Source organism: Blennius ocellaris, assembly GCF_963422515.1.
Source record: "Blennius ocellaris genome assembly, chromosome: 12".
In the NCBI taxonomy this organism is placed as follows: Eukaryota; Metazoa; Chordata; class Actinopteri; order Blenniiformes; family Blenniidae; genus Blennius; species Blennius ocellaris.
The window spans coordinates 2,634,375-2,659,244 of NC_137661.1; the positions used below are offsets into that span (position 1 = coordinate 2,634,375).

Consider the following 24,870-nt stretch of genomic DNA (forward strand, 5'->3'; position numbering starts at 1 on the left):
CAACCTTCCTGCTTCCCCGCCTAAAGTTCTCAGTCGTCTGCTAAAATTGACCAATTTCCATGGGAACAAAGTACACCTCCAATGAGATCGGATTGCGTCTTATCACTCTGTGATGGTGCCAACGCGGATCCCAGCAGGAGACTGTTGTTACTTGAATCCTGACAAATTGGCAGGCACACAATCTGTCGACAACACAAACACAGACCCACACAAAGAAAACATACGCTTTTGCGCATCCACATGGGCCCACGTACTGAATCCTGACTGCATTTAAGGCAAAAGATTCTGCTTGTAGGTCATAGTTGGCGATAAACACGTACATTTAAAAGGATGTTAGATCTTTTGGGGGGGGGGGGGAGTCACAAGATATGCCGTCCAAAGCAGATTTAGCTCTAAACGTATGCTCGGTGGATTTGACATCCGTGGGGCTGGTCGCTCTCAACAGGAAGCTGCATTGCTAACGAAGTGGTAAATTCAGTGTTAATGAGTGGCTTCACTGTTACCACCTCGGAGGTAAAACCTTCCGAGCTCCATATTCTCCCCATCTGTTGTGGTGTTAGAGGTTCAAAGGGGGAACAGACGCTCCACATTTAAACCAAACTTCACTGTTACCCCCGAACGGCAGGGTGGCGAGAACCATCAAAATATCTTGCTGGAAAATGTGCAAGCCTCATTAGCAGCCAACTAACACAACTAGCAGCTTCATATATATATATATATATATATATATATATATATATATATATATATATATATATATATATATATATATATATATATATATATATATATATATATATATATATATATATATATATATATATATATATATATATATATATATATATACACACACAAAACAAAGTTTCATTTAGTCATCACAATGCTTTCTATTTGTATTCTCCTTATTTTAACATTAGAAAACAACACAAGTTGTGTTCACATATGTTGGCTTGTGTCACCATACAATCACAAAAGCATTGTGAGCATTAAGGCCTTTTTATTGTGCGAGATTAGATTTCCTGAATCGAATCAAATGAATACTCAGTGGTCATGTTTTTATATGTCATATGAGAGCTGGTGAAAATGACAAAGCGTCAACACTCTGAAGGTCAAGTGTAGTTTTAAGACCCATCACATGTATTGTGCCATTATTTTCCACTGTCTTTCCAGAACCATCTCTGTAACAATGCTGAAACCTGTGGCGCAGTGTGAAGGTGACAGCCTACCTTCCTTGTCATTCCTAATGTGCCGGGCAACCCTCAGGAGCAGCAACAAAAGGTAAGTGAAGTGTGAAAACCTAAGGTTGATGTGGCGAAAGGTGCTGGAGGAAGATATATCCAGTATCAAGAACCCGGGGCTCATAAATACATTAGAGGGTTGATTCACCAAAGGATGTTATTTCCAGGCTGATGGGAGGTGATGGGAGGTGATGGGAGGTGATGGGGGGTGATGGCAGTGTTGCCAGGCACTCTCGCCCAATACTCCATTAAACAATGCAGAAAACTCCACGCACAAAGGGGGTGAACTAATTATATTTGAAAATAGGTGCCAGGATTATATCACATGTGTGGAAGTGGATCGACACACTGAACAATGTGCAAAATATTCGGAGTACATGCTGGATGTTTAATGTGCAATGTGACGTATTAACTCTGAAAACTATGGAGCCCCAGACATGATTTATGAAATAAAACTTTAAATTGTGGCCTTAAATGACTCTTTTGTGGCTGGAACTTACTTACTTTTTCTTTTTTCTTTTTTTTTAATTCAAATTAATAGTTTGTGGCTACAATCTAAAGTTTTGTTTGAATTCTCATATCTGGCACTCAATTTTGGCTTTGTATTTTGTTTTGTTGATAAATTGAGATGTATTTACCGCTAAGTCATGTATATTTAATGTTTTCCTCCACCAACACATTCAGCATCACACTGTGGTGCAGACGGTGGCTCAGTTTATCACTATCATCCAGTCACTCCATGCTGCCTGCAAGCAAATGAAAACGGAAGCTGCTAACTTGACAGCGGATCTTGTCGACGTGGCCTAAAACACACTAAACCCTCCTTCGACTCTTCCTGTTTGCACATAATGTCAGTCACGTGTGTGATTCTTACTTCACCTGCAAAACTCAAGCAATTAAGCGCAATTTATGCAGGATCTTGAATCAGGCCCACGGGGTGTTCGGATCTGTTTTTTCCAAATTGGTTTAAATGTGATTACATGATAACAGCATACATGGACTGATTCAAACACACACAGATTGAAGTGTTTTCAGTGTGTCAGTTACTGGGGTGGTTTTTATTTGTTACTGAATTAAATCTTTAAGCGGGACAATGCGCGCTAAGTCTTGTTCCATTAAAACCACCGACATTTGTTCTAATGTTGCTTCTTTTCCTTGCCAAGTTCAGTTGTACTTATTAGAGGAATCATCCAGGTTATATTTAAAATGTAACCCTTGGTGCAGCATATTGATTGCTGAGTTAGTGAGTTGCTTGGGGGTAGTTGGGCAGCTACTGTATAATCAATTTCCGGCAAGGTGCAGTTTGTTCTTCATCCGCTTCCAGCAGATCCTTTTCTTTAAACTCAACGTTACCCAAAGCTTTAAGGCATCATGCATTTTAGTTAGTCAGTCAAAACCTTCCTCAAAATTCTAAGGGCTCATAAATTGTTGACCCAGAAGCAGGACGTGGTGAACACTGTCACCTCACAGCAAATGTGTGTTTTTTGGACGAGGATACTGCATGTTCCTCCTTTACCAGATGTACTTTATGAGGACTTTAACAGGTGATGGTGATTCTACTAAGTCTCTCTCAGAATGCCCCTCAAACAGGCATGAGGTTTATCCATTTTCCAGTCAAGTGGACATTTAAAAATACATTTATGAAATGTAATGGGTAAAACATTCCATCTATTGAAGGCCCTGTTTACACAACAACGTGTCTTTGCATTTTTGTCTCAGCAATGTTTTTTAAACTATGTAGGATTCCAATAATACGAATAGGCAGAGGCAGCATTTCCCTTGTTTACAAAGGGAAAGGTCAGAGCATTTTCCAAAAGTTCCACCTTGGAAGCCATTTTCCAAGGCTCCAAGGAAACAGGCACCCAAAACACAACAAAAATGTCACGTTTTCACTTGATAATATAACGGGGCCAAACAACAGGTGACAGGAAGGTACATCCTAAACAGAGAAACAAACACACATGGGCAATTTAGGGTCACCAATTCCCTTCACTTGCACCTTTATGGACTGTGATGGACTGTGATGGACTGTGATGGACTGTGATGGACTGTGATGGACTGTGATGACGCTAGAGTACCTGGAGAACATGCAAACTCTACACAGAAAGGACTTGGACTCGGGATCTTCTTGCAATAAGGCAAGAGTTTTAGCTTTTATCCCACTGTGCAGCTTTGTATGAACATCATCAGTGAAACTAGGCTTTGATCGTTCACAACTGAACACCGTGTAACTTATGTATAGTAGGAGTGTAGGAATGCAATACTTTGCATTATTTGTTTAACTTAACGGTATATGATCGTATAGTTTATAGATAGCTAAGTGATTACTTATTAACAATAAGCGCTGATATGGGGAGTTTGTCTTCATGTCTCATTGAAATCATCTCAAGAAAAAGCCAATATATTCAGCTTGAGATGCATGAATCTTATTACGGATGAATGTTTGACGAATATCATAACTTAAAAATGCAGTTCTGATTTTGATGATTGTAATTAAAAAAAATGTCAACCCTATTAGATATTACATTTAGAAATATCAATTAATAACTCCTTATATATATATATATATAGCAGGATGCAGGGTTTTCTCAATACACACGCCCGCTCTGAGGCTGTATAAGTCAGAATTGCCCCTGTCATGAGGAATATAGAGCAAAAAAAGCAAAGACTTGTTTAAAGACCCCTGGTTTTGCATGTTGGTCAGAGTGATTGTGTCCACCAGGGTTTGGCCTCACTTTAATATTGTGGCAAATCAGGGCTCACAGAGGGGGTCTGCAGCTCCCAGCAATTTGGGGGATGGCTCCAACAAAAAAGATGCCCTGAATGGCCCGGGTCCCTCAGCACCGGGACATAGTGGTCTTTCTCAATATGACTGTAAGCATGGAAATTGGACGCTCTGAAGAGCAATGAAGATAAAGTTTATGCAAAGTTTAGCGCTTTTAACAAGTCACTCGGGAAACTATGTCGATTTATAAGCAGCTGTTTTACTAACCAGCATGTTCCAGCTTTTTAAAATTGAGTGTTTACTGGTTTTTCTCATTTTATCCCACTGTAAAGTGAAATCTCTTTGGGTTGTGGAAACTATCAGACATCTAGATAACAATCCGTCAAGAGATAAACATATGGAGATATCGTCGGTCTTTTAAAGACAAAGCCTTTTTAACAAGAAACAAACAGTTCCTGAGAATTCACTCAATCTGTTGTGACACGTGATTTCTCATTGGATGCCTGAAATTAAGCCGTGACTCACCAAACACACCAAAAATGCAGAAGAAGACAGAGCACGTCGAACTTCATAGTCGATCCTGCTCATAAGCCTCTATATAATTCTACTTCTATATGTCTATGGCCCTGCTCTTTCTGCTGCGAGCGTCAGTATCTTCTGCAGCTCCACCGTCCCTGATTGTTGTGGTTATTTGATGACATCACAGACCGCGGCGGGGGAAGAGGGGGGGGCGATTACCTCGTCTTTTTTCCACAGATGATTGCCACGTGCCAAGGTTTTCGAATGTCCCCACTCTGTATGTCTAGACCCAGTGCGTTTAGGTTAAGTGGTGTCACGGTGTGGACGGCCCCTGAAAGTGTCATGAGGTGAAACACCCTGATTGACTGGGAAAGAGTTTTTCGTCCTGCAGGCTTGCAAGGCTGCAGAAGTCCGAGCAAATCCTTCCTCTCTTGCTCAGCTGAAGAGCCGGGCTGGCAGCACAGTGGAGACGGCTCTAAAGACCAAGTGAGACCAGTCAGCCAAACCCTTTCAACTGCTGCAGCTGTCTGCATGGATCAACACACAACCTCACATTCCTCCGCCATTGCCTTTTGCTGGAGAAATGCCTAAACCAGGGGGGTGGGGAGCCTTTGGTCCCTCAAGTACTGCACTACACAACTTCCTGAGTTAATGGGATGTATTGATTTATTTGACACAATGTGAATTTATGAAGCTGCCTCTTTAGTGTGAGAGTATCAAAGCATGGCTCAAAACAAACAGACGGAGATTCAGCCTGACACTCCAGTAATCCCAAGGTGAGTATGTTCTCTCAGTGAAGGTGCCACAACGGGGGTAAAAAAAATAAAACACACACACTCACAGCACAACAGTTTCTTATCTATCTTCTTCTATCTTAGCCCTGCAGTTACCCCTGGTATCAAACAGCAGAAACGCGGGAGGAAATTAGCAATACCCTGCTCAAATTTCACTCCTCCTTGAGTAAAACCGCCGCAATTCCACCTTCATAAAACACCAGAATTTCTGAAATTTGCACAGGGAGAGAAGGAAAGCGACAGTGTCTTTCACACAACGTCTTTGTCAGGATTACGCACTCTTTTATCCCACTGAATTCTTGTCACCCAAAGGTCATTTCCATAATAATGGTCTCCATTCTCCCTAATGGGATTTTGCCTGTGATTATGTATGCCAGCGTCTTGTGCAGACACTATCAGCCCTGTCATCATGAATTGCACAAATGTAATTACACAAAGCCTTTGATAACTAAACAATGTAATTTACTGCTTGAGTGAAAATATATATTGGAGTTATCTGACTGAAATTACGCACTAAAGGAAGAAATACGAGTACCACGGGCGGTATGTTGCCAAGGAAATTGTATTCTTTGTAGTAGGAACAAATTAGATGGTAATGCATGCTTTAGCAACGACAACGTCTGGCTCCATTGAAGCGATTGAAGAAAAGATTCACAGGTAAGTATTTCTCCAAGTGGGAAATTCAAGAAAGTCAAAACATTTTCTTCATGTGCACCTCTCTGTTGTTGGACTGGATCACACTCCTCCCTCTCCACCGAACATGGTGCTGGCGCCCGTTAGCCTAGCCGAGCATCCAGTCTGACAATCTGCTTTATAAAATTATGTATGAGGGAAATCTTCAGGGATAATCCACATCACGTCCCAGAAATAAGTACACATGAGTGGAAATTGCTTTGACATTCATACCAATGTTTATAACTACAAAACAAGCCTTGGAATCTCACTTTGGTCAATATATGTTAAGATAAACCTTAAAGATGTTTTAAATCTCTTTTATAAATTCTCTTTTTACATCTAAAAATGGTATACTTTAGTGATTAAACACTTTCCCCCCTAAAAGTACACGTTAAACGTCAAAGGTTAATAAGTGCCACTGGCAGGTATCTGTCTGAAGAAGGACTGAACACTGAACGAAGTTATCAAGATTTCCTCATCGTTTTACTGCAGCAGGTTGTGTAAATGCTCCGTGGTCTTGGGTTTTGGTAAGGGAATCACATGAATGTGCTCGGACAGACGTAAAGACCAGAGCAGACATCAGAAGATGCTTCACTGGTTTACTTGGTGTGGAAACAGCAAACAGTCAAAAACATGAATGAGCACTCGCTTTAACCTATTCTACTGATTTAAGGTCGATCAACCAACCTTTTGGCTTCTTTATGACTGTGACATGCTAATGTACAGTGTGTACTGGACAACTGTCTGCATGGTCAAGGTAAGTATTGCATGTGTATTCTACTCCTTGATGAGTTTTAAGCTCCACTAATCCTTGACTTGATTTAGGAGAATGAAACAAGTAGGGATATTCACAATCCTTGCTATAATAGTCAAGCCACTGAGTTCGGTGACGGAGAACAATACATTTAAGATGATATTAATAACTGTGTTGGTGAGAAATACTGCTACTTTACCAGGATACATGGCACAATAAATCAATTAGCTACCCCTTTTGCTTAGTAATAATTTATATGGTCACGATACATTGCTTAAATTAATGAAAAAAAATCTATGTTCTGACTTAAAATAGAGATACAATAAGAATAAACACTGACAACACATGGTGACAACATTCAATCATCTACTCCTTGAAAGGAAAGCATGCAACAATCCATATTAATTCAGAAGCAAGATATCAAGTTAAAAGACGGAAAATATTCATCCAAAAAAGTGACGTCATCACGCTGAATTTGAATGAACAGCATTGAACTCTTCAGTCATTGACTTTACATTTGTCCAATTGCACCTGTCATCAAACTCACCCATGTTAGACTTGTCAAAGCCGGTCGGTTCCAGCAATCGTCCTGAAAGGAAACATTAAAAACAAATTGAAGTAGAGCAGATAAAGGGCATTTTTACACCACAAGGTTTGCAAGTGAGAATGCAAAACTGCTGCTGCATTGTGAGAGTCTTTTTACGTGACAATTCTTGGGACGCGAGCAGCTTGAGACTGCTGAGCACGGCCACCACCGCCACACAAAATACTTTCTCTGCAAATACACAAGTGGACAGACAATAACAACAACCTTCTGAGTGTCACGGCTCCTCGGCCATATTCTTGATTTAATGGTTGACAATCTCCTCTTTTGTAACTTGGTCGTCTGTCCATACGAATGTCTGTGCACTCGCCTTTGTATTCTATAGTTCTCTGTGCACATGTAAGCGGTTTCATCACTAAAGCAACTAGCAGCACCCACTGGTGGACCTGCATGACAACTACATCATTTGCAGTGTAAACAGACATTAGTTTTCATAACGTCTCGGTGAAAATGCAAAACTTCACTGAAATGAAAAAGCAAGAACGAAGCGTTTTCACTGGAAACGTTAAGTGGACGGGTCCTCAGAAGCCGGTCCAACGAGCAAGTGATACTGTCTGAACCCGTCAACGCAAAAAAGAAATAAAAATAAAACTCCTCTGACGTGGTTTGACGCAAAACATACAGAACCTAAAAAAGAACATTCTCTTGAACCTGTCCGTAACAAACTTCTTGGTCCCCTCAACTAAGAACAGAGGGAGAGAGTGAAATGGCTGTGATGGTAGGTTTACAGATAAAAAAAGGTGAAGCGAGAACATTGGGAGTGATAAAAGGGGACAGGGAGCGAGTGACAGTTGGGTTAAGACAGAAGTCATGTTCAATAGCAGGTAGAAACATCAAACAGCGAGTTCACAGGCAACCCATGCAACCTTGTCTTGAAGGAGGATTTTCTGTTGTGTGGAGTAGATTATATCTGTTCAAGCTGCTGACACGGCCTCATTTGCTGCCCGTAGTGTTGGAGGGGGATTAAACGATATAAACTTTAAAGCTTTAAACAATACCTTTCAAAATTAAATGGATTAAGGGAGGGATGTCTGATGGGGATTTCCCAAGGCTTTGTTAGTTTTAAACTCTACTCCTTAAAAAAAAAAAAAAAAAAAAAAAAAAAGAGGAAGAAGGGGAAAGAGAGAGAAAGAAAACACACAGCAGTTAGAAATTTCTCAGGCATGTGGCCGTTTTAATGAGGCTGCTCTCACGTTGAGTGGGGCAGTGGGCACCAGGAGAGCTGCCAGAGCAGATGGCTCTCATAAACATCATATCTGCTCTGTTTAGATACATGACTTCTCGTCTCCCAACACTGAGAGGAAAACAAACCCCGGCCATCACCGCCAGCACTACCCACTTGCCGGGTTTTTTTGGCAGGCTCCACCGGCTCGTTGAAAATGGCACATTTCCATTTCCTAGCATTTTTCTCCTTCGTAGCAATATGCATGAGCTCGCGCAATTGATATACATAACCTCTAATCTGTTATAAGTATGCAGAGGAGATGCAGCGATTGCGGCGGCGGGTATTTTTGTTTAGTGGCAGTTAGGATTTTTGACTTTTATTAAATGCTATTATTACCATACAACTGAGGGTATATAAATATGAACGCCAGACAGAGTTTGTTGCTATGATTAGGCCACGTTCAGATGCTTTCCACTGCAGGTTGAGCGATAGAGATGGAAAAAAAAAAAGAAATATATATCAAACTTTGTTGCCGTCGACATGTGACCATTGAGATGAAAGGGAGTCGGTGTCAAGCTGCTCTCCAAATTGAGGAGAGCTCCAGATTGCCGAGCAGACATCAGTGCGCTTAAATCTGGAGGCATGTCAAGCATCGCAGGTATTAGGATGAAACTTCTCATTATCTGTCTTTAAAACATAATATGAGAGCAGCGTGGCAGGGACGGTGAAGATGGTGATGGTGGAGGTGGTGGGTTGCAGGTAGCAGGGGCTCGGCACTCGCTAATGGCAACGCAAGTGATCCCTCAGCAGTCGCTTTGAATTCTATTATTAGAGCGGCATCGAGAAAGAGAAGAGAAGAGAAGAGACGGAGAGAAAAAAACTACTACATCGGTGAGGAGTGTTGTTGTAACTCAGAGGCCTTTCAATTGAGTCCTAGAGGCGGCTAAAATAAGCACGATGTGATGGGGTCAAAGAGACGACACAAGCAGCAAACAAAGAGCCTCGGAGGAGGAGACGCCACAACTGTCAAAAAGTCGTGTGGAATTCGGAGGCCACCAAAAGCCTATTAATCTAACTCTATCAGGGAAGGGGGGAGAAAAGTGGACAGCTGGAGCATGGCAGCCTTGACAGCACTGGGATTCCCTTGTCATTTTCTCCAAGGTCCGCAGATATGCGCCCGGCAGACGCGTGTAAGACGATTATTCAGCCCTCGCTTGTCAATTGTACCTCCTCAACCCGGATCAATGAGTCGTCGTTTGCAACCGGGGGCATCGTATCAGCGCCGGTCATTAACGTGCGAGCGCCACTCTATCAGCACCCGGCCCCAAATAAATCAAAGGGTCGGCCGCAGAAGAAAAGGGGCTAATATTTCCTCAATAACCCCAGAGAGACACCATGGAGGGATGCAAATTGCCTCCCAGGAGACCCTGGAGGGATGTGAAGGAGACGCTCGCTGGGAGGCAACGGGAAGCTAATGAGCATAATGGCAAATGTATACAAGAAAGAGTGGAGGGGAAAAAAAATCCCCCTCTATATTCATACCAATTAATACAATCTTATCAATGGAGGTGAACTGTAAGAAGGAAGGCCCGTGTGTCACCCCGCCGCCCTCCCCTCTGTGAGCTTGCACCTCGTCGGAGGCTGTATTATTCAACGCCGGGGCCCAGGCTCCGGTCATTAGCCCTGTGGGAGGTTGGGCCGAGGCCTGGGGAGTTAAGGAGATTTTAAAAACCACTCACTTCTCACATCAAAACAAATCGGGCCAAATCAAAGGGGCTCAAAAATGTCCTTTCTTTCTAAAGGGGATTGGAGGGGGGGGGGGGTTAGTCTAGTGAGTGAGTGAGTGAGTGAGGGAGGGAGGGAGGGAGGGAGGGAGGGAGGGAGGGAGGGACGGTGCCATTGTTGCCTGATTTCTGCAGCGTCAACGCACAAGGAGACAAGAGGTGAGTATAAAGATGGGAGCGACCAAAAGTGGCCCCGTCAATCACACTGCAAAACAGGGATTAGAGATAATTAGAGTGTCGTGACATGAAGTAATGTAAATCTAGGCCTTAATGGTGTTAAATGTCTTTGCATAATAAGTAGAAAATGATGACATCCATCCAATTAATCAATTAAGCGGTGCTTAATGACTGTGACATCCGTTGGTACTTTTTTTTCATTAACAGGATTTTTTTTTTTTCCACTGCAGCTGCTGACATCCTTATCACAAACCTGACGGCATTCAACAAACCTATGTATGTCCTGCAGGTTCAGGTGCATGCTGGGAAAATCCTCACTGCTCTAGGTTTCAGCAGAGACCATATGAAGAGTCCTGCACCTTGTCCTGACACAAGAAGAGCTCTTTTCACATTTATATCGCTTAATTCCAATGCACAAATTGTACGTTCCTTTAAGCTTACACTTAAAGGTGCTGTATGACACTATCCTGCAATGTTTTTCAACAAACCCTGACATTATAATTCAGTTCAGAAACGTACAAATGTTCACATTTACACATGAAAAAACCTGTAACACTAAATTCATACAAACACTGAATTAAAAAGAAAATCTGCATAGATATACAGTATTTATCCCTGCTCTTCTGTCCACTCGTCATTAAATTAGTTGCACGGTTACGAAACAGTCCATGAGGATGAGTAGAAATCACTCCTGTCACTGGACAGCGCAATAAACAGAAACCGCTTTGAAACAGCGGTTTTTAAAGAGAAAAAGCAATCAACACAAAAATACACCAATAACCCTCATAACACCGTTATGCATAGGATAATCCATACATATAACAACATATGACATATATTAAGTTTCTAAATAATCATGTTATAAATAATATTGATAAACCAACTGACAACATGTTTAATGCCAGTGTATTACTCGTATCACAGCTTCCTCTGTATCATACATACAAACAATTATAAACCAAAGCATAGAAGTTGGACAAGCATTTCTGCATTACAACATCTTAAATATTTATGTTTTGAAACCGTTATGAGATGGCCTATGTACAGTCATGTCCTAACCCTATTTTGAGAATGACTCAAGTGCTGATTGACACAAAGTCTGCTGCTTCTGTGATTTGGGATGTTTTTGGAAATAAAGAGAACCAGAAACTGTCCAATTGGTACATATCACCATCATCTGCAATTATTAAAAACTTTGTGGAAAAAAAGAAGAACTGCCACCTTTAGAGGGTTTCTACTTTCATTTTTAGGCACATAGGTTGCATAAAGAGATGTTTGAAAGCAAATAAAGTTATAAACGATTTCACCATGATATCTTAAGGATGCTCCCCAGTGATACAATAAAGTTGTTTGTATATAGCCATCACTGGTTAAAAAAGAGTGAGACCATGTTTCAGGAAGCATTTGAAAAACCAGAGTGCACAACAAAGAGGCAGAAGAAGAAAGACTGTCTCTCGTTCTGAAGGTCATTTATTGGATGGAGGAATACACCTGACAGCTGATTGGAGCAGGATTTGCCTCCCGGAGCTCACCGAGGAGACCGAAATGAAGGTTAATCACTATATAACTTTCTACATGTATAATCCCACACTTCATTGTTCATTGAGCATGTCTGTGGAAGCCCTACCGTCAGCAATAATTGCAGGTAACCTGTGCCCCGCGTGCTCAAATCTCTGAAATATCACATCCAACTCTGAGAATAAATGGGAAAATTATTGAGGAAAGTGCTGAGCTCAACCTCGGATCGGCAGCACAGAGAAAAAGAAGGGGGTGAGCCGCCTCGCAGCTCATGTCCACTGGAAGCTGGCTAATCCCAGCCCCTCCAAGATGGGAGTTGTTTGGACTTGGAGGATTTTCACACCGGTAAATACGAGACTGAGCTGATTTGACTTGTTAGCATTGGATCAAACCTAAAGCACAAGCAGGAAGCATGTATAGTGATGGTATAGAAGCAACTCTGGCACAATTAGCTCAGATAAAGTGGAGGTGCATCATATTACACCTCAAAAAGTGCAAATAAACCACCTGTGCTATGAATTTTATCACTATTCATCCACATAACGGTGTAATGTTGAGCTGCATGTAATGTTTAACACGCAGGGTGTTTCTGCCTTTTGCTGCACACAATAAGAACACACACACACACACACACACACACACACACACACACACACACACACACACACACACACACACACACACACACACACGGCACAGGCAGCTGATGCTGGTTTCCATGCTTTTAGAGTGAGGGCTGAGAGCATCAGTGATCATATTCTGCCCCTTAGTGGAAGAAATGGTTCACAGCCCAAGTGAGAGAAGATAACAGGAAGGAAGGGGGTGGGAGGGGGAGTTGGAATGGGGGGGGGGGGGGGGGGGGGGACCAGGATTGCGGACAGCTCACGGCTCAGCGCCTCATTCAGCCTTTGATAGGCAGCGACAATCTCACCTTCCCCAGAATTAAGATTCAAGTAGCTAAAGTCTCCTTTAAAAGGAAATTCCTCTGCAACACCAAGTCACTCCTGCGTTTCCTTAAAAGAAGGGAGGCCCACTCAATTTATATGTAAATTCAGCATTGTGAACATGAAAAAAAAAAATTCCAAACTAAAAGAAAAGAAAACTAGAAAGAAAAAGATAGTGTGGTTTGTGTGTTCTCCACATTAGATGTCTTCAAAAGCTTCTTTTTGGGAGGATTTCCCCTCCTCTCCATATAACAAGGCCGCATGTGTCAGAGAATCAGAACACAGGGATGAACCCCTCGCCCTCCAAACTCCTCTGAGAAGGGTTCCTGCGAATGCTTCTCTGACGAGCTGCCGTCGCAAATTAAGAAAATGAAAAGTCGTCTCATATCTCCACATTGTTTGATTCGGCGGCGGCGGCGGCGGCACATTGTTAAATGAAATGCAAGCAAGGAAAAGACAAAATAATAGCTGCTGGGATTACAACTGCACATGCAGAACAAATGAAATGTCTCCTCGTAGTATATGACAAATATTGTCAACACAAGTTGCATTGTACAGTCACTTCATTTTCTCCAAATGTTGCATTAAAACTGATACACAACTGGACAATTGATAGTCATGTGTGCTTTGTGAGACACTGTACTAAAAAAATAAAGTCCAGCACAATTTTGGAATAGATTTTCTGTCCCAAAATGACACTGATGTACCAGAAGACGACTGACGCTGCATCAAAACAAAAAATTATCAGTTAGTCACAGTCCACATGAAAATGTCGTTTTATGCATTTTCGTCTCAGAAATGTTTTTTGCATTATGCAGCTACAGCAACATTTTGAAAATGATATCTGTTACCAGGGAAACCATTCAAGCAGAATGACGTTAAAATGAAGTAGTTTTCATCTTGGGCCATAAACATTCATATGGACAGATTATAAAGGTTGATTGTTATTATGATGACTGTCAACTGGGAGTCATCACACTGTGGAGGAAACATTGGTGTTATTGTTGAGCACAAGGACTATGTACTACGATCATGGTATGAATATGCAGTAGCAGCATTTTTGAAAAGATCCACCTTGGAACCCATTTACAAAAAGTTGCCTTTTATGTGGCTCAAAGCACCAAGTTGTCATGGAAGCAGACAGCTTGATAATATAACGGTGAAACGGTGAAAGGAAGGTACATCCTGAAAGGCTCAGCGGTCGATCACAGGGTGAAAACAGAGAAACAAACACTCATGGGCCATTCAGGGTCACCAATTCACTTCACGTGCATCATATGGACTGTGAAAAGTTCCGTTTTCCTGTTTCCACAGTAAAGGAGTCACCGCGTTTTCAAAAAGGTCCACCTTGGGCGTCAGGAACACAACGCCCCCAAAACACACAAAAAGTTTTGCATCTTCACTCGAAAAAGTTGCAGTCGTTTTCAAATCATCACATTCAGGCACCAGAAATACTTTGATTTCACTTAAATATTTCTGAGAAGTCCAGACACCCTTTTTGAAACTATGTCAGACTTGCACAGCTCAAGATCAAAATGTGGTTTAAACAGACGATATACGTTTGATTTAGTACAACAAGAGCAAAGTACGACCAGAGATATTGGTTCCGTTTATGCTGTAGAAATCTTATGAGCTGAAAATAGGTGCATGCATGAACAATATTTGATTACTTTTACCATGGTTGAAATAGTTCTTATAAACAGCAACAGCTGACTTTTCAAATAACAATGACTTAAAGTCCCAGTGAAATGAAACTTCCTCCTCCAAAACACTCTGGTGTCGCTTCTAGGAACATTTTCCTGCTAACTGGCTGAAGGGTAAAATGTTAAAACACGGCAATCTGTGAGAAAATAACCGATAAACAGCGCTATTTCCTCTGCTGGGCGGAGCTTCTGACAATAATAGAGTGACATCACGAGTTGTGCACACGTCCAAGTTGTGTTTACATTATGGAGGATCAGAGTTTTGACCACGAAGAGGCTGAATTGAACCAGATTTCATCATCATGGTCATTTCAAACCCAGTGATTGATGAAGAAGACACAGAAGGTGGTTCTGCCATCGGTGACCCCGTCTGGAACATGTTTGAGGAAGCAGAAGACGCTTCGTCCTCATTCGTCCTCGTCTCCTCGCCTCAGCAGCCGCCAGTTTTCACCTTTGAGGCTTTGAGTCCTGACTTTTGGCAGAACGACCGGCTTCCTGGATCCAACACGTCCAAGAGCTAGAAGACTGTGGAATCACCGGAGACGAGTCCAGGTATTACTTGATCGTATACTAGCCGCCCGAGCTAGCCGCTCCCGCTAGCCGCGCGAGCTAATGGCTAGCCGCTCTGCCACCTGTGCTCCTTTTCTCCTCTCTCGGTCTCTTCCAGGCTCAATCTTTCATCAAGGCTCATAAAACGCCGACTAGAACTTCAAAACAGATACGTTTTAACAGACACTGTTAAAACTTGGATATTCAAGAGGGAAACAAGCCGATATAAACACAACAGATGGAGATCTGCACAACTCGTGACGTCACGCTCACGAAGAAGGATTCCCCCGACTTCCTCGGCTGGAGATTCAAAATTCAAATAACTTTATTATGCGACAACAGTGGTGGGGCAGAGTCGGAGGAACCTTAGAAGTAGTAGCCCAACTACGGTTTTTTACATTTCACTGGGCCTTTAATGCCGTCCCAACATCATGATCTCAGCTGCAACTACATACAACCAAGTACATTTGCTAGTGTTGAGCGATGATGATACTTTAACATGCCTGAGAAACGTGTGATTTACTTGAAAACACCTACAGTTATGACATTGTTGTATCTAATTTAAAGTAAGTACTGACTTCTGTCTGATTGCTTGCCTGTGTTTCCTTGATGTGGAGTGTGTCACCTTCCCTCATAATGGTGGATTCCACCGTGCGTCCGTACTGATACCAAAATGTCCCTCTCACACTGAACCTGCACCTTTATTGCTGATATTCCACATTTCATATTAGAAATCCTGTGATTCAAAAGAGGTCAAGTCAGCACTATTAAATCATTTGTGTTTTATCCATTCAGTTATACTTTCTATTCTTTCAAGCATTCTTGGCTTTAAACTAACAATCAAATGTCACAACAGTACACATTTAGAGCGCCATTAGCAGAGCAGGAAGACACATCGACAACAAAGAAGGTTATTTAAAGGAACCCCATGATTTCACATCTATTTTTATCAGGAACATAAGAGGAAATTACTATGAGGCAAACACAGAGGCTTGAAGGAACCTTTTTTTTTTTTTACTATGTACACACTAAAACCAATTAAAAAAACCAAAAAACCTCATAATTTCCTGTCTTACTCCTGAGTTTTTACTGTCTGAATTCACAAAAGCCACTTGCATTTGGAGGATTAAACAAAGACTAGGGTATTGTAAACACTCGCTGTGTGTCAGTGATTCTGTTTCACACTGGAAAATAATCAACAGCCAGCTCGTCACTCCCCGCAACCTGCCAAGTGTAGGAGTGGAAGCAGTGACACGTGTAACTGACATCTCAGATTTAATTTGACTGGTAATCACACCCAGCTATAGTTTCAGAGCATTTCACACATCTGAGCTCCAGTTTTAGGTGTTAAGCTGGTAAGGAGACGCGCAACTGTGCCTCTGAAGAATAACACCTCTTCAGAGACGGTCACATTTTAGGTTTGCGCGCCGCCATTATGATTATAATAACAGTGGCGAGGAAGAAAGTTCGATCAGCGTATCAATTAAAACAGGAGCTGCATTCACTTTAAACTGACGTTTACCTCAGTTCAGTGGCGATCCGAAGTTAATCCTAAACACGTGCGCTTCACTGCCTTGTTAAGATCCGCGGCTCAATCAGGAAGCGCGAGTGGATAATATCCCTCCTAACAAGAGTCTGAAAGTCTGCTAATGTCGCCTGTGTTTATCGTATTCGACAAGCTTGATTTGGATTGACATGTGATGTGATGAGCAAAATAAAACAAACAAAAAAAGAGGAAGTTCCCCGCCTGTGTTGAGGCACTGATTCCCCCTCTTTGTTATAGGAAAACACAACAATAACCAGATACACAGAGACACATTCAGAACACTCTGCAGTCCATAAAGCGTCAATGTGAAGGCAAATCAACTGAATATTATCACTGCATACTACATGTACCTGCATCAACTACAAGAAAGGCAAAAAAAGGCAAAAAAAAGCCAATGTTTATAAAGCTACTTTTATATCTTCAGATATGACGTTTTCTTTGTTCATCCTCAAAACAATGTTTTCATGTGTGTAATATCACGTTTTTACTGAGGCTTCACGAGACTGATCCTGGAGGCACAATCTTCAACGCATTAATTCAAACAACTTCTTGATTCATTTCAATGAACGTAACTTTTAGTCGACTTTATTTTATTTCACTTCATTGTCCCGTTTACACAACAAGATTTCAGTGACAACGTATCATCAAGGCCTGAGAAAAAGCTTCAATTGTGTCTTAAAGAGGACATATTATGTCAAATTCACTCTCTCATGGTATTTGAACAATAATATGCGTCCCCATACCTGGAATGATGCCTCAGAAATGAAGAGTGTGTCCTCTCTCTCCCTGGCTTGTTTTAATTTTTAAAAAGTGTGTTGCTCCAAGCAGCCAATCAGGAATCAAACCCTCTATAGTGTCATCGGGGGTTTAGCCAATCACAATCAAGGTAGGCTGCTCCCTTTGACCCTCCTGGCACATGGCACACAGAGGAAGTACTTCCTTCTCTTCCTAAAATGGGCAGGTGTGGGCGGAGCCAGTCCAGCTCACACAGACACAGCAGATTCTGAATGTAGCTCCTATGATCCAATATTCAAACGGACGCAAATCAAGGAAAAACTGGATTTGGGGCAATAAACTTTGAATACAATGTTTTTGGACCAACGTGTTGAAGCTGAATAGTACGACTCGTCTAATTGCTCATGATTGCATTAGACAATGTGCAGCACCCACTAGTGGCCTGACATGCAAACTACATGAAATACAATGTGAAAACAATGTTTTCAGTGGATGTTGAGTAAATGGGCCCAAATGAACAATATCACTAATATGCATCTGGTCCTGTTGGAACAGAGGCCGCAAAGTGTGCTATAGGTCACTAAAACATTTTTTGTTTTAAACTTAACAAGATGTATTGCTCCTGGAATGTTATTGTTGTGGTCTTATACTAAAATATATGTTTATAGACTCATGATGTTTTATTTTTATTTGATCTTAAAATGATTGTTGTTTTGAAAGGATTTCACTACTGGTAATGTCACTTTTACACATTGTGAAGTGATAATGTGAGGCAGCTTTTCTAAACCGACTTCACAGACGCCACTTGTAACTGTGAAAGTTTCCCAGCAATACGAGATGAAAAAAAGAGTCTATACTGCTGTGGTGTGTTTCAGAATCCACTTGGCTGGTTCTTCTGTCTGACAGCAATGTCAACAAGTGTTCAGAGTTTTTCTAGAGATATCAGGACCAAATAATACCGTATAGCAAAAGAGTGTGAATAAACAAAAGTAATGTGCAACTCTCTGTGGCAGAATTTAAAATTAAATGAAACTCTAGAAATGTTAATCGGGCATGTTTTTAATGAGTAAAGACAGTTTACAACACTTCCACATTACTTCATTCACTACATAAATGGCTTGCAGTTCATTTTCAGCTCCACGAAACCAAACAAACCAATGTTTAAAGTAATTACTTGCAACAGATGTATAATTTAATGCATGTTACTGAAATGCTGTGTTCATCAGCCGAAGTAGTTAAACAAACAGTAGCCTTGTTCATTTCATTATTATTTATTAACTCGAACATGCAAATGTGAGAAAGTTTCATTAGAATACTGATTCAATGGTTAAATATAAGAACTACAAATACAACCTGTGTGTTACTAGGAAACATGGTGTCATATTTCCATATCTTCCCAAAAAATATTCTGGTTTGACAGAGAGCTGTCTCTTTTCACAACCCGAGGGTGAATCATGGCGGTCGCTGGCCTGCATGCAATTCCTGTCGTCACCATTGAGGCCTGGGGGCGCCACTCGTCACCGTCACTGTAAATCAGAGCAGCCGCTCGATTTGAAGCGGCAGCTGGCGGTTCAGCAGGACCTGTGGTGGCTTCTCACTGAAGGGAATGTATTGTTAATATTCAGCACTGTGTTGTTTACTGACGGTGCTGAGGACTGGAGCTCGTGTCGTATAGATTCTTTGCTTTTGTGCTTTTTTTAAATTCTGATGGTCATGTGTTTTTGGTGTCAGTCATTGGTTTGTTGATGCGCGTTTAGTATTTCAGAGGTTTTTCTGTGCATATTATTGCTGCTGTATAGTTCCCACACTGACCTTGTCTCTTCAGAATATGATGAACTGTAACGTGCAGCATGTCAGTGCACAGCACCAGTCCAATCAGGCCTATTGAGGGCAGGTCTTTGGTCAGTTACTTAAAAAACAGTAATATACAGTGCCTGAGGTGGAAACAGGATTGTTAAAAAAAACCCACAAAAAACCCCTCTATTCCCCAACTCGAAAAAAACACCATTCAAAAAGTGTGATGGTCCTTTTATTTATTTAATTAGATTCCATCACTGTTGTCCAGGCAGTCCTGGGCCAGCCCTGATGGCGGCGGGCTCCGGCTGCAGTCCCGGTGGAAACCAGCAGCACTGAGCCTAATAGAAGAGAAACAACTGTGATGATGTCGATTTGAAGGCAGGTGGTTTAACGGCGCTCACGGTGATTCACTGGATGTGATGTCTGGAAAAACAAGCCGCTCGTTTTCCTCACCTCTGATACATTTCTGCAAACCTCCAGTGTACGCGGCGGGTGCATCTGATTACTAAAATATCTCATCTCTGCAGCTGCTTCTCAGCTGAGTTGCTAATTCAGGCCAGTGTACTCCCATTTAAGCAGTCCCAGGTGTCTTCATTTATAGCCGTGTAAGCAGCCAGCCCGGCCAGCAGAGAACCTACAACTGTTTGCTATGCTGAGCATTCTGGGACTTCAGGCATCTTGGTTAAAATATTTGACCTTGTCAAGTGACATATAATCAATTTGTGGATAACATGCCTCAACCATCTGATTTATTTAGTCGAGGCGTTGACTCCTTCACTCTCCGCGGTATACTAATGCAGTAAAACCAACACTAGGCTGTTAAGCTGCTACTGACTTCTTTCTATAGCGGTGTAATCTCATCCTTAGACACCTGCAGGGAGTGATGGATTCACTTATGGAGGCCGACACTTTGATTTTACACCACCGCCATCCCTCAGCCAACAAAGGAATGAGATCCAAACTCCATACATCCATCGAGAAACACGGCAGAGCCCTCATTTTGAGACCTATTAGCTCTGCTCTTTTTCCTGTTATGAATGCTTCAGACAATTATTGTCATTTTCATCCAACAAAGAAAAACAAAACATTAAGCTTGACTGAAAAAACTGTTCTACCAGATCAACTGGGAAAACAATCAGGCAACTTTTGTTGCTCTTAAAGCTCCTGAGAGAGCCGGTAAGGTGGCTCTCATGCAATCAAGTGCGCTGCATTAGGAAAACACCAAAAGTCAATAAAACGCAGACCTGCTTTAGTCTGAGCCGCTCATTAATGAGCAGGAGACATACGGCAGTGTCCACCATGCAGTCAAGGACAATTCCGTTTGACAGTCACACGTTGTTCAGAGCAGCGGTTCTCAGCCTTTTTCTTAAGGGACCTAAATACGTCCCGTTGTAGACGGCGGCGTCCCCGCCACCGCCACACCCTGCGCAATTACACGCCAAACAAAAATTAAAGAACCTCATATAACACTATTTGTAAAATACTTTTATCTGTTATTTTCTGTAACGCTGAGTTCCTTTTCGCTGAGGGTAAACTCTTCAGTTCATCACGTCACTTGACGGACTGGTGCTGCTTCAGCTTGCAGCTTCAAACTTTTATTCATCAGTTTTTCACCTCAAAAGATTCATTCTGCTCTAATTTTACTCACTGCTTCTAAATATAATGGAGCCCCGAAGTGGCCATAGAGAAGAAAAGAATAACACGGGAGAAAGAGATACTATGTCGTTCCCTCAAGCTAATAAAGCGAGGGAACGAGATCATGTAATTAATGGCCACGGGATAGAAACTTGTAGCAACGATTTAATTCCCTGGAGTAATATTGTGGCGGCGGCGGAGCCGGAGGCTGTAATTGAACTGTTGCTGCAGAGCTCCTGCGCCGTCACACTAAGAAAGCTGCGTCAGATATACGATTTAAAAGGAAAATTTGTTGTCGTTTTTTCACACTTTTTATCGTAATATTATTGTAACTAACTTCACTTCCAGTTCTCGTATCCCGTTAAGTCATCAGGCATTACTCAAGTTATTAACTTGAGGGAACGACTTATTATGTCGTTATTATTATGTTTCCTCTATGGCCACTCCGGGGATCGGTAATAAACTGTAATACTTTCGTGACATAAATGATTTAAATGCAGACTCGCCAAACTTTAAGACGTAAAAGATGTTATACTCCTTAAACCAGAAGTGTCAAAGTCATTTTAGTTCAGGGGTCACATGCTGCCCAATTTCATCTTGTGTGGGCCGGACCGCTAAAAGAATTCCATAATAACATTTAAATTGAAACTTAAATGTCTTGGCAGTGGTGCAGAGTATAGATGATGAAAGTATCTTCACAAACCTAAACAATTACTACTGAAAATCACTCAATAAGGAGCCAATTTTAATGAAATCTTCTGGTGCAAAATACAGTGAGATGTCCCAAAAAAAAAGAAGAAAAAGCTGTTGCATTATGTATGTTTTTATACGCTCAGCCTGACAGCACGGCGTTGAGGCTAGTTTGAGAGCAACGGGGTGGCGAGCATCACCAATATCTCAGCTCAGGTCTCAGTGTGGTGTTATGTTTACTACGCTGAGGAATTTGTTTTCTTGGAAATCGTTACACTTTGCTGGTAGTTTGGCACCTTTGCCCTAAAATCAAGAGGACTTCATGCTTCACCCCCAAGAATACGTGTGTAATTATGAACAAGATTACTCTTTTACTCTTAATGTAAGATTGAAAACAAAATGACATATACTATCAAATCAATGGCGATGCGCACCAGATATCTAACTGTACAAACACAGCAGCACTGTATTGTAGGTCGCTGACACTGTTTATAACAAACGCTCCAGACGAGAATAACAGCAGCAGTTGTGGTGGTAATTACATGTTGACTCCATCCATCCACCCAAATCGATCAAAAACACACAGCAAGGTTGAAACATCGGACTCGGAAATTGTAAGAGATTGGTGGGTGAGGTTTACTACTCCCACAGTACTTTCCTCCTTCCCCAAACACACTCATTTACTGGAGGCTGTTGGCAAATAAACCACTTTACACTGTTATTTTTTCATCTGTTTTATAAATACATGGGCCAACGTTACGTCCAAGCAATATGCTAATGGTTTTAAATTTGGGTTTCCAGCAAAGTAAAAAAAAAACAAAAACCCACAGACATTACAAGATAATTAATACAATCAAACAAAAATATATAAACATGATAAACAAGATCTAATCTTAATGAGAATATTGCCAAAACTAAAAAATCTATAGTCCCACCCTAACTCGTACCTTGACGCCCACGTAGAATTCAAAGTGTCTTGACAAACCTCACATATAGAATGTTCAGCAGTACTTGTAGACACAGTCAGGCTGACCTGCTGAAGGTTTCCTCGCATGAAAACAGCCACAAAACTGAAATGACACGAGCACACAGCTGTGGAAACTCACCGACTGTGGGACTCATCACCAGTATCGCCCAAAACGACATATACTGTACGGTATATGGAATAGCAGGTGTGTGTCTTCCGGGTCATGCAAATAAAGTTCATGCTCATTGTTGTGATGTAAATGTAACGCGCTCCGATTCCTGTGGGCTGTAAGGATGTTGCTGCACGCAGCATCAGACCAGAGGCTGTGCAAACGTGGCTCCTGGCCATGCAGAGCACCACTTATCCTTTTCATGTGTCCTCGGTATTGGAAGTGGCTAAAGTTAGCAATTTCACTTGTACTCCTCCTTTAAAAAAGTGTTTTCAGTGCATCCCTCGTTGTTAATGGTTGTCAGTTTTGAACATGCTTGTGAAGGAGTTCTAAATCAGCCTTCAGCAGAGAAGCTGCTGTTACTGTGGTGAGAGGCATTTCCTCAGCTGGCGCCACAAAGCTTTAATTTACTGACCTTATTACAAGATATTTCCTCCGTTGTACCTCAGGCTTGCATAAACAGCACATTCTGCATGCATGTTATTCCTTTTTCCACTATTGTGTTGTTGTTAAATTCAGATTTACTTACTGTGAAGCTCACATAACTTTCTCCACCAACAAACCCAACTACACAGGACCACAGTTTCTGTCGTGCTCCGACAGGCTCAGCAATCTGTCCTAAAATACATAAACATCCTTATTGGAATGAGTCCGTTTGCGCGTGATATAAAAGTGTTGTAAAAGTAAATGAGTAAATCTAAAACTAAAAGAAAAAAAATATACTTGTGTGTGTACAATGTAAGATGGACGATCTTAGTAAATCAGGTTCAATGAACAAACTATGTTTACATTAACTGGACTTGATTAATTCATTCACTATCGTCGACGCTAGATGCCAGAACAACACAGGAATCAGTTCAATCTTTACACATTGCTAGGTAGTTTAATGCTGGGAGATGCATGTGATAACGACGTATCTTCCCTGTGTCACACACAATACAGAAATTGCTGACAGTTCATAAAAAGGAACTGTTACTGCAGGTCAACCACACTAAACCCTGAACCAACCAACCACACTGAACAGGGTTGGCTGCTGAGTGTCCCTTCATAAGCGCCTCCTCAGCAATGTTCTGCAGCCTTTGAAACCTCGACGCGTCACTTCTACCTACACTCCACTATTTCTATTTTATGTGAGCCTGTGATGCACACTTATTTCAAAGAGCAAATTCAGACGCATGACTTGGAAAAAACAAGATGAAAACTATTCATTTTAATCATTTAGCGGAGACAAGAACTTCAGAAATGCCCCTCATAGCAGTTCTATGTGATTTAAATGACGTTGAACTTGATGGAAGGATCCTCTAAAACCTGCAGGACCAAGACCTCGGGGCCCCAACAGATCAAAGGGCAATAAAGTGACTCAAAGTAAATCAGAAATAGACACAAAAGTATGACAAAGAGATGCCAAATGACCACAATGAGGCACAAAACTACGCCAAAGATGACACAAAGACCCTTTGTGTCACTTGGGGGGCCTTTTAGCTGTTCCTGCCCGGGGCCAGCTGTTTTATAATCTGCCCATGTTGTTAGCTCAGGGGCTCCTGTGCATTCAAACACACAAAGGGAGCCAAGTTGGGCCCTCTGTGAAGTAAATGAAGCTACTTTATATGTCCATTCCACCATTATTCCTCTATTATTTGTCAGCTTACGTTGCTCTTTAGATAAATTAATAACCTCACAGCCTTTCATAATGGAGCTCATCAATCATAGTTAGTTCCCTGGTTCCCAGACGTCCAGCCTCCTGGATCTATTGGGATTGTTTGAAACATAATTTTAAGAAGTTAAAATGTTTAAGTAGCAGTTATCACAGCAGTGGGGGGTTGTTACAGTTGGGGGCGCTGCGATTCTCATCCATTTGAAATTTGTTGAATAATTTGCAAGACATGCTGCTTTGACAGAGTTTAGCCTTAGTAATGAATTCATTTGTAGTTTGTCTCAACATATAAACTTAATAATGACTAAGGTATGAGGAACATTTGACAGGATAAAAGTAACAGCATAAATACTGAAAGACCAGCAGTTATAAACAAAACCACAGACTCTAGAGGAGACATATCCACACAAGGAGCATCAGCCAGGTCCTGATCCATGACAAAACAGCTGAAGTGAATAATATACAACTGCACACCAGATTTACAGAATAGAGTCTAATATTAATGATATCAATATAGTATAATCA

At 41.5% G+C, this 24,870-nt stretch overlaps 1 protein-coding gene across 1 annotated transcript in view; it reads right to left on the reverse strand.

Moving 5' to 3' along the window:
* The window catches only part of znf644b (zinc finger protein 644b), a gene marked incomplete at both ends in the record, with an annotated part of 52,743 nt that overhangs the window by 11,703 nt on the left and 16,170 nt on the right, over nt 1-24,870 (reverse strand). The window contains 1 exon segment of the mRNA XM_080505673.1: nt 7,256-7,297. Within this exon segment, the coding sequence (XP_080361799.1) occupies nt 7,256-7,297 (42 nt within the window).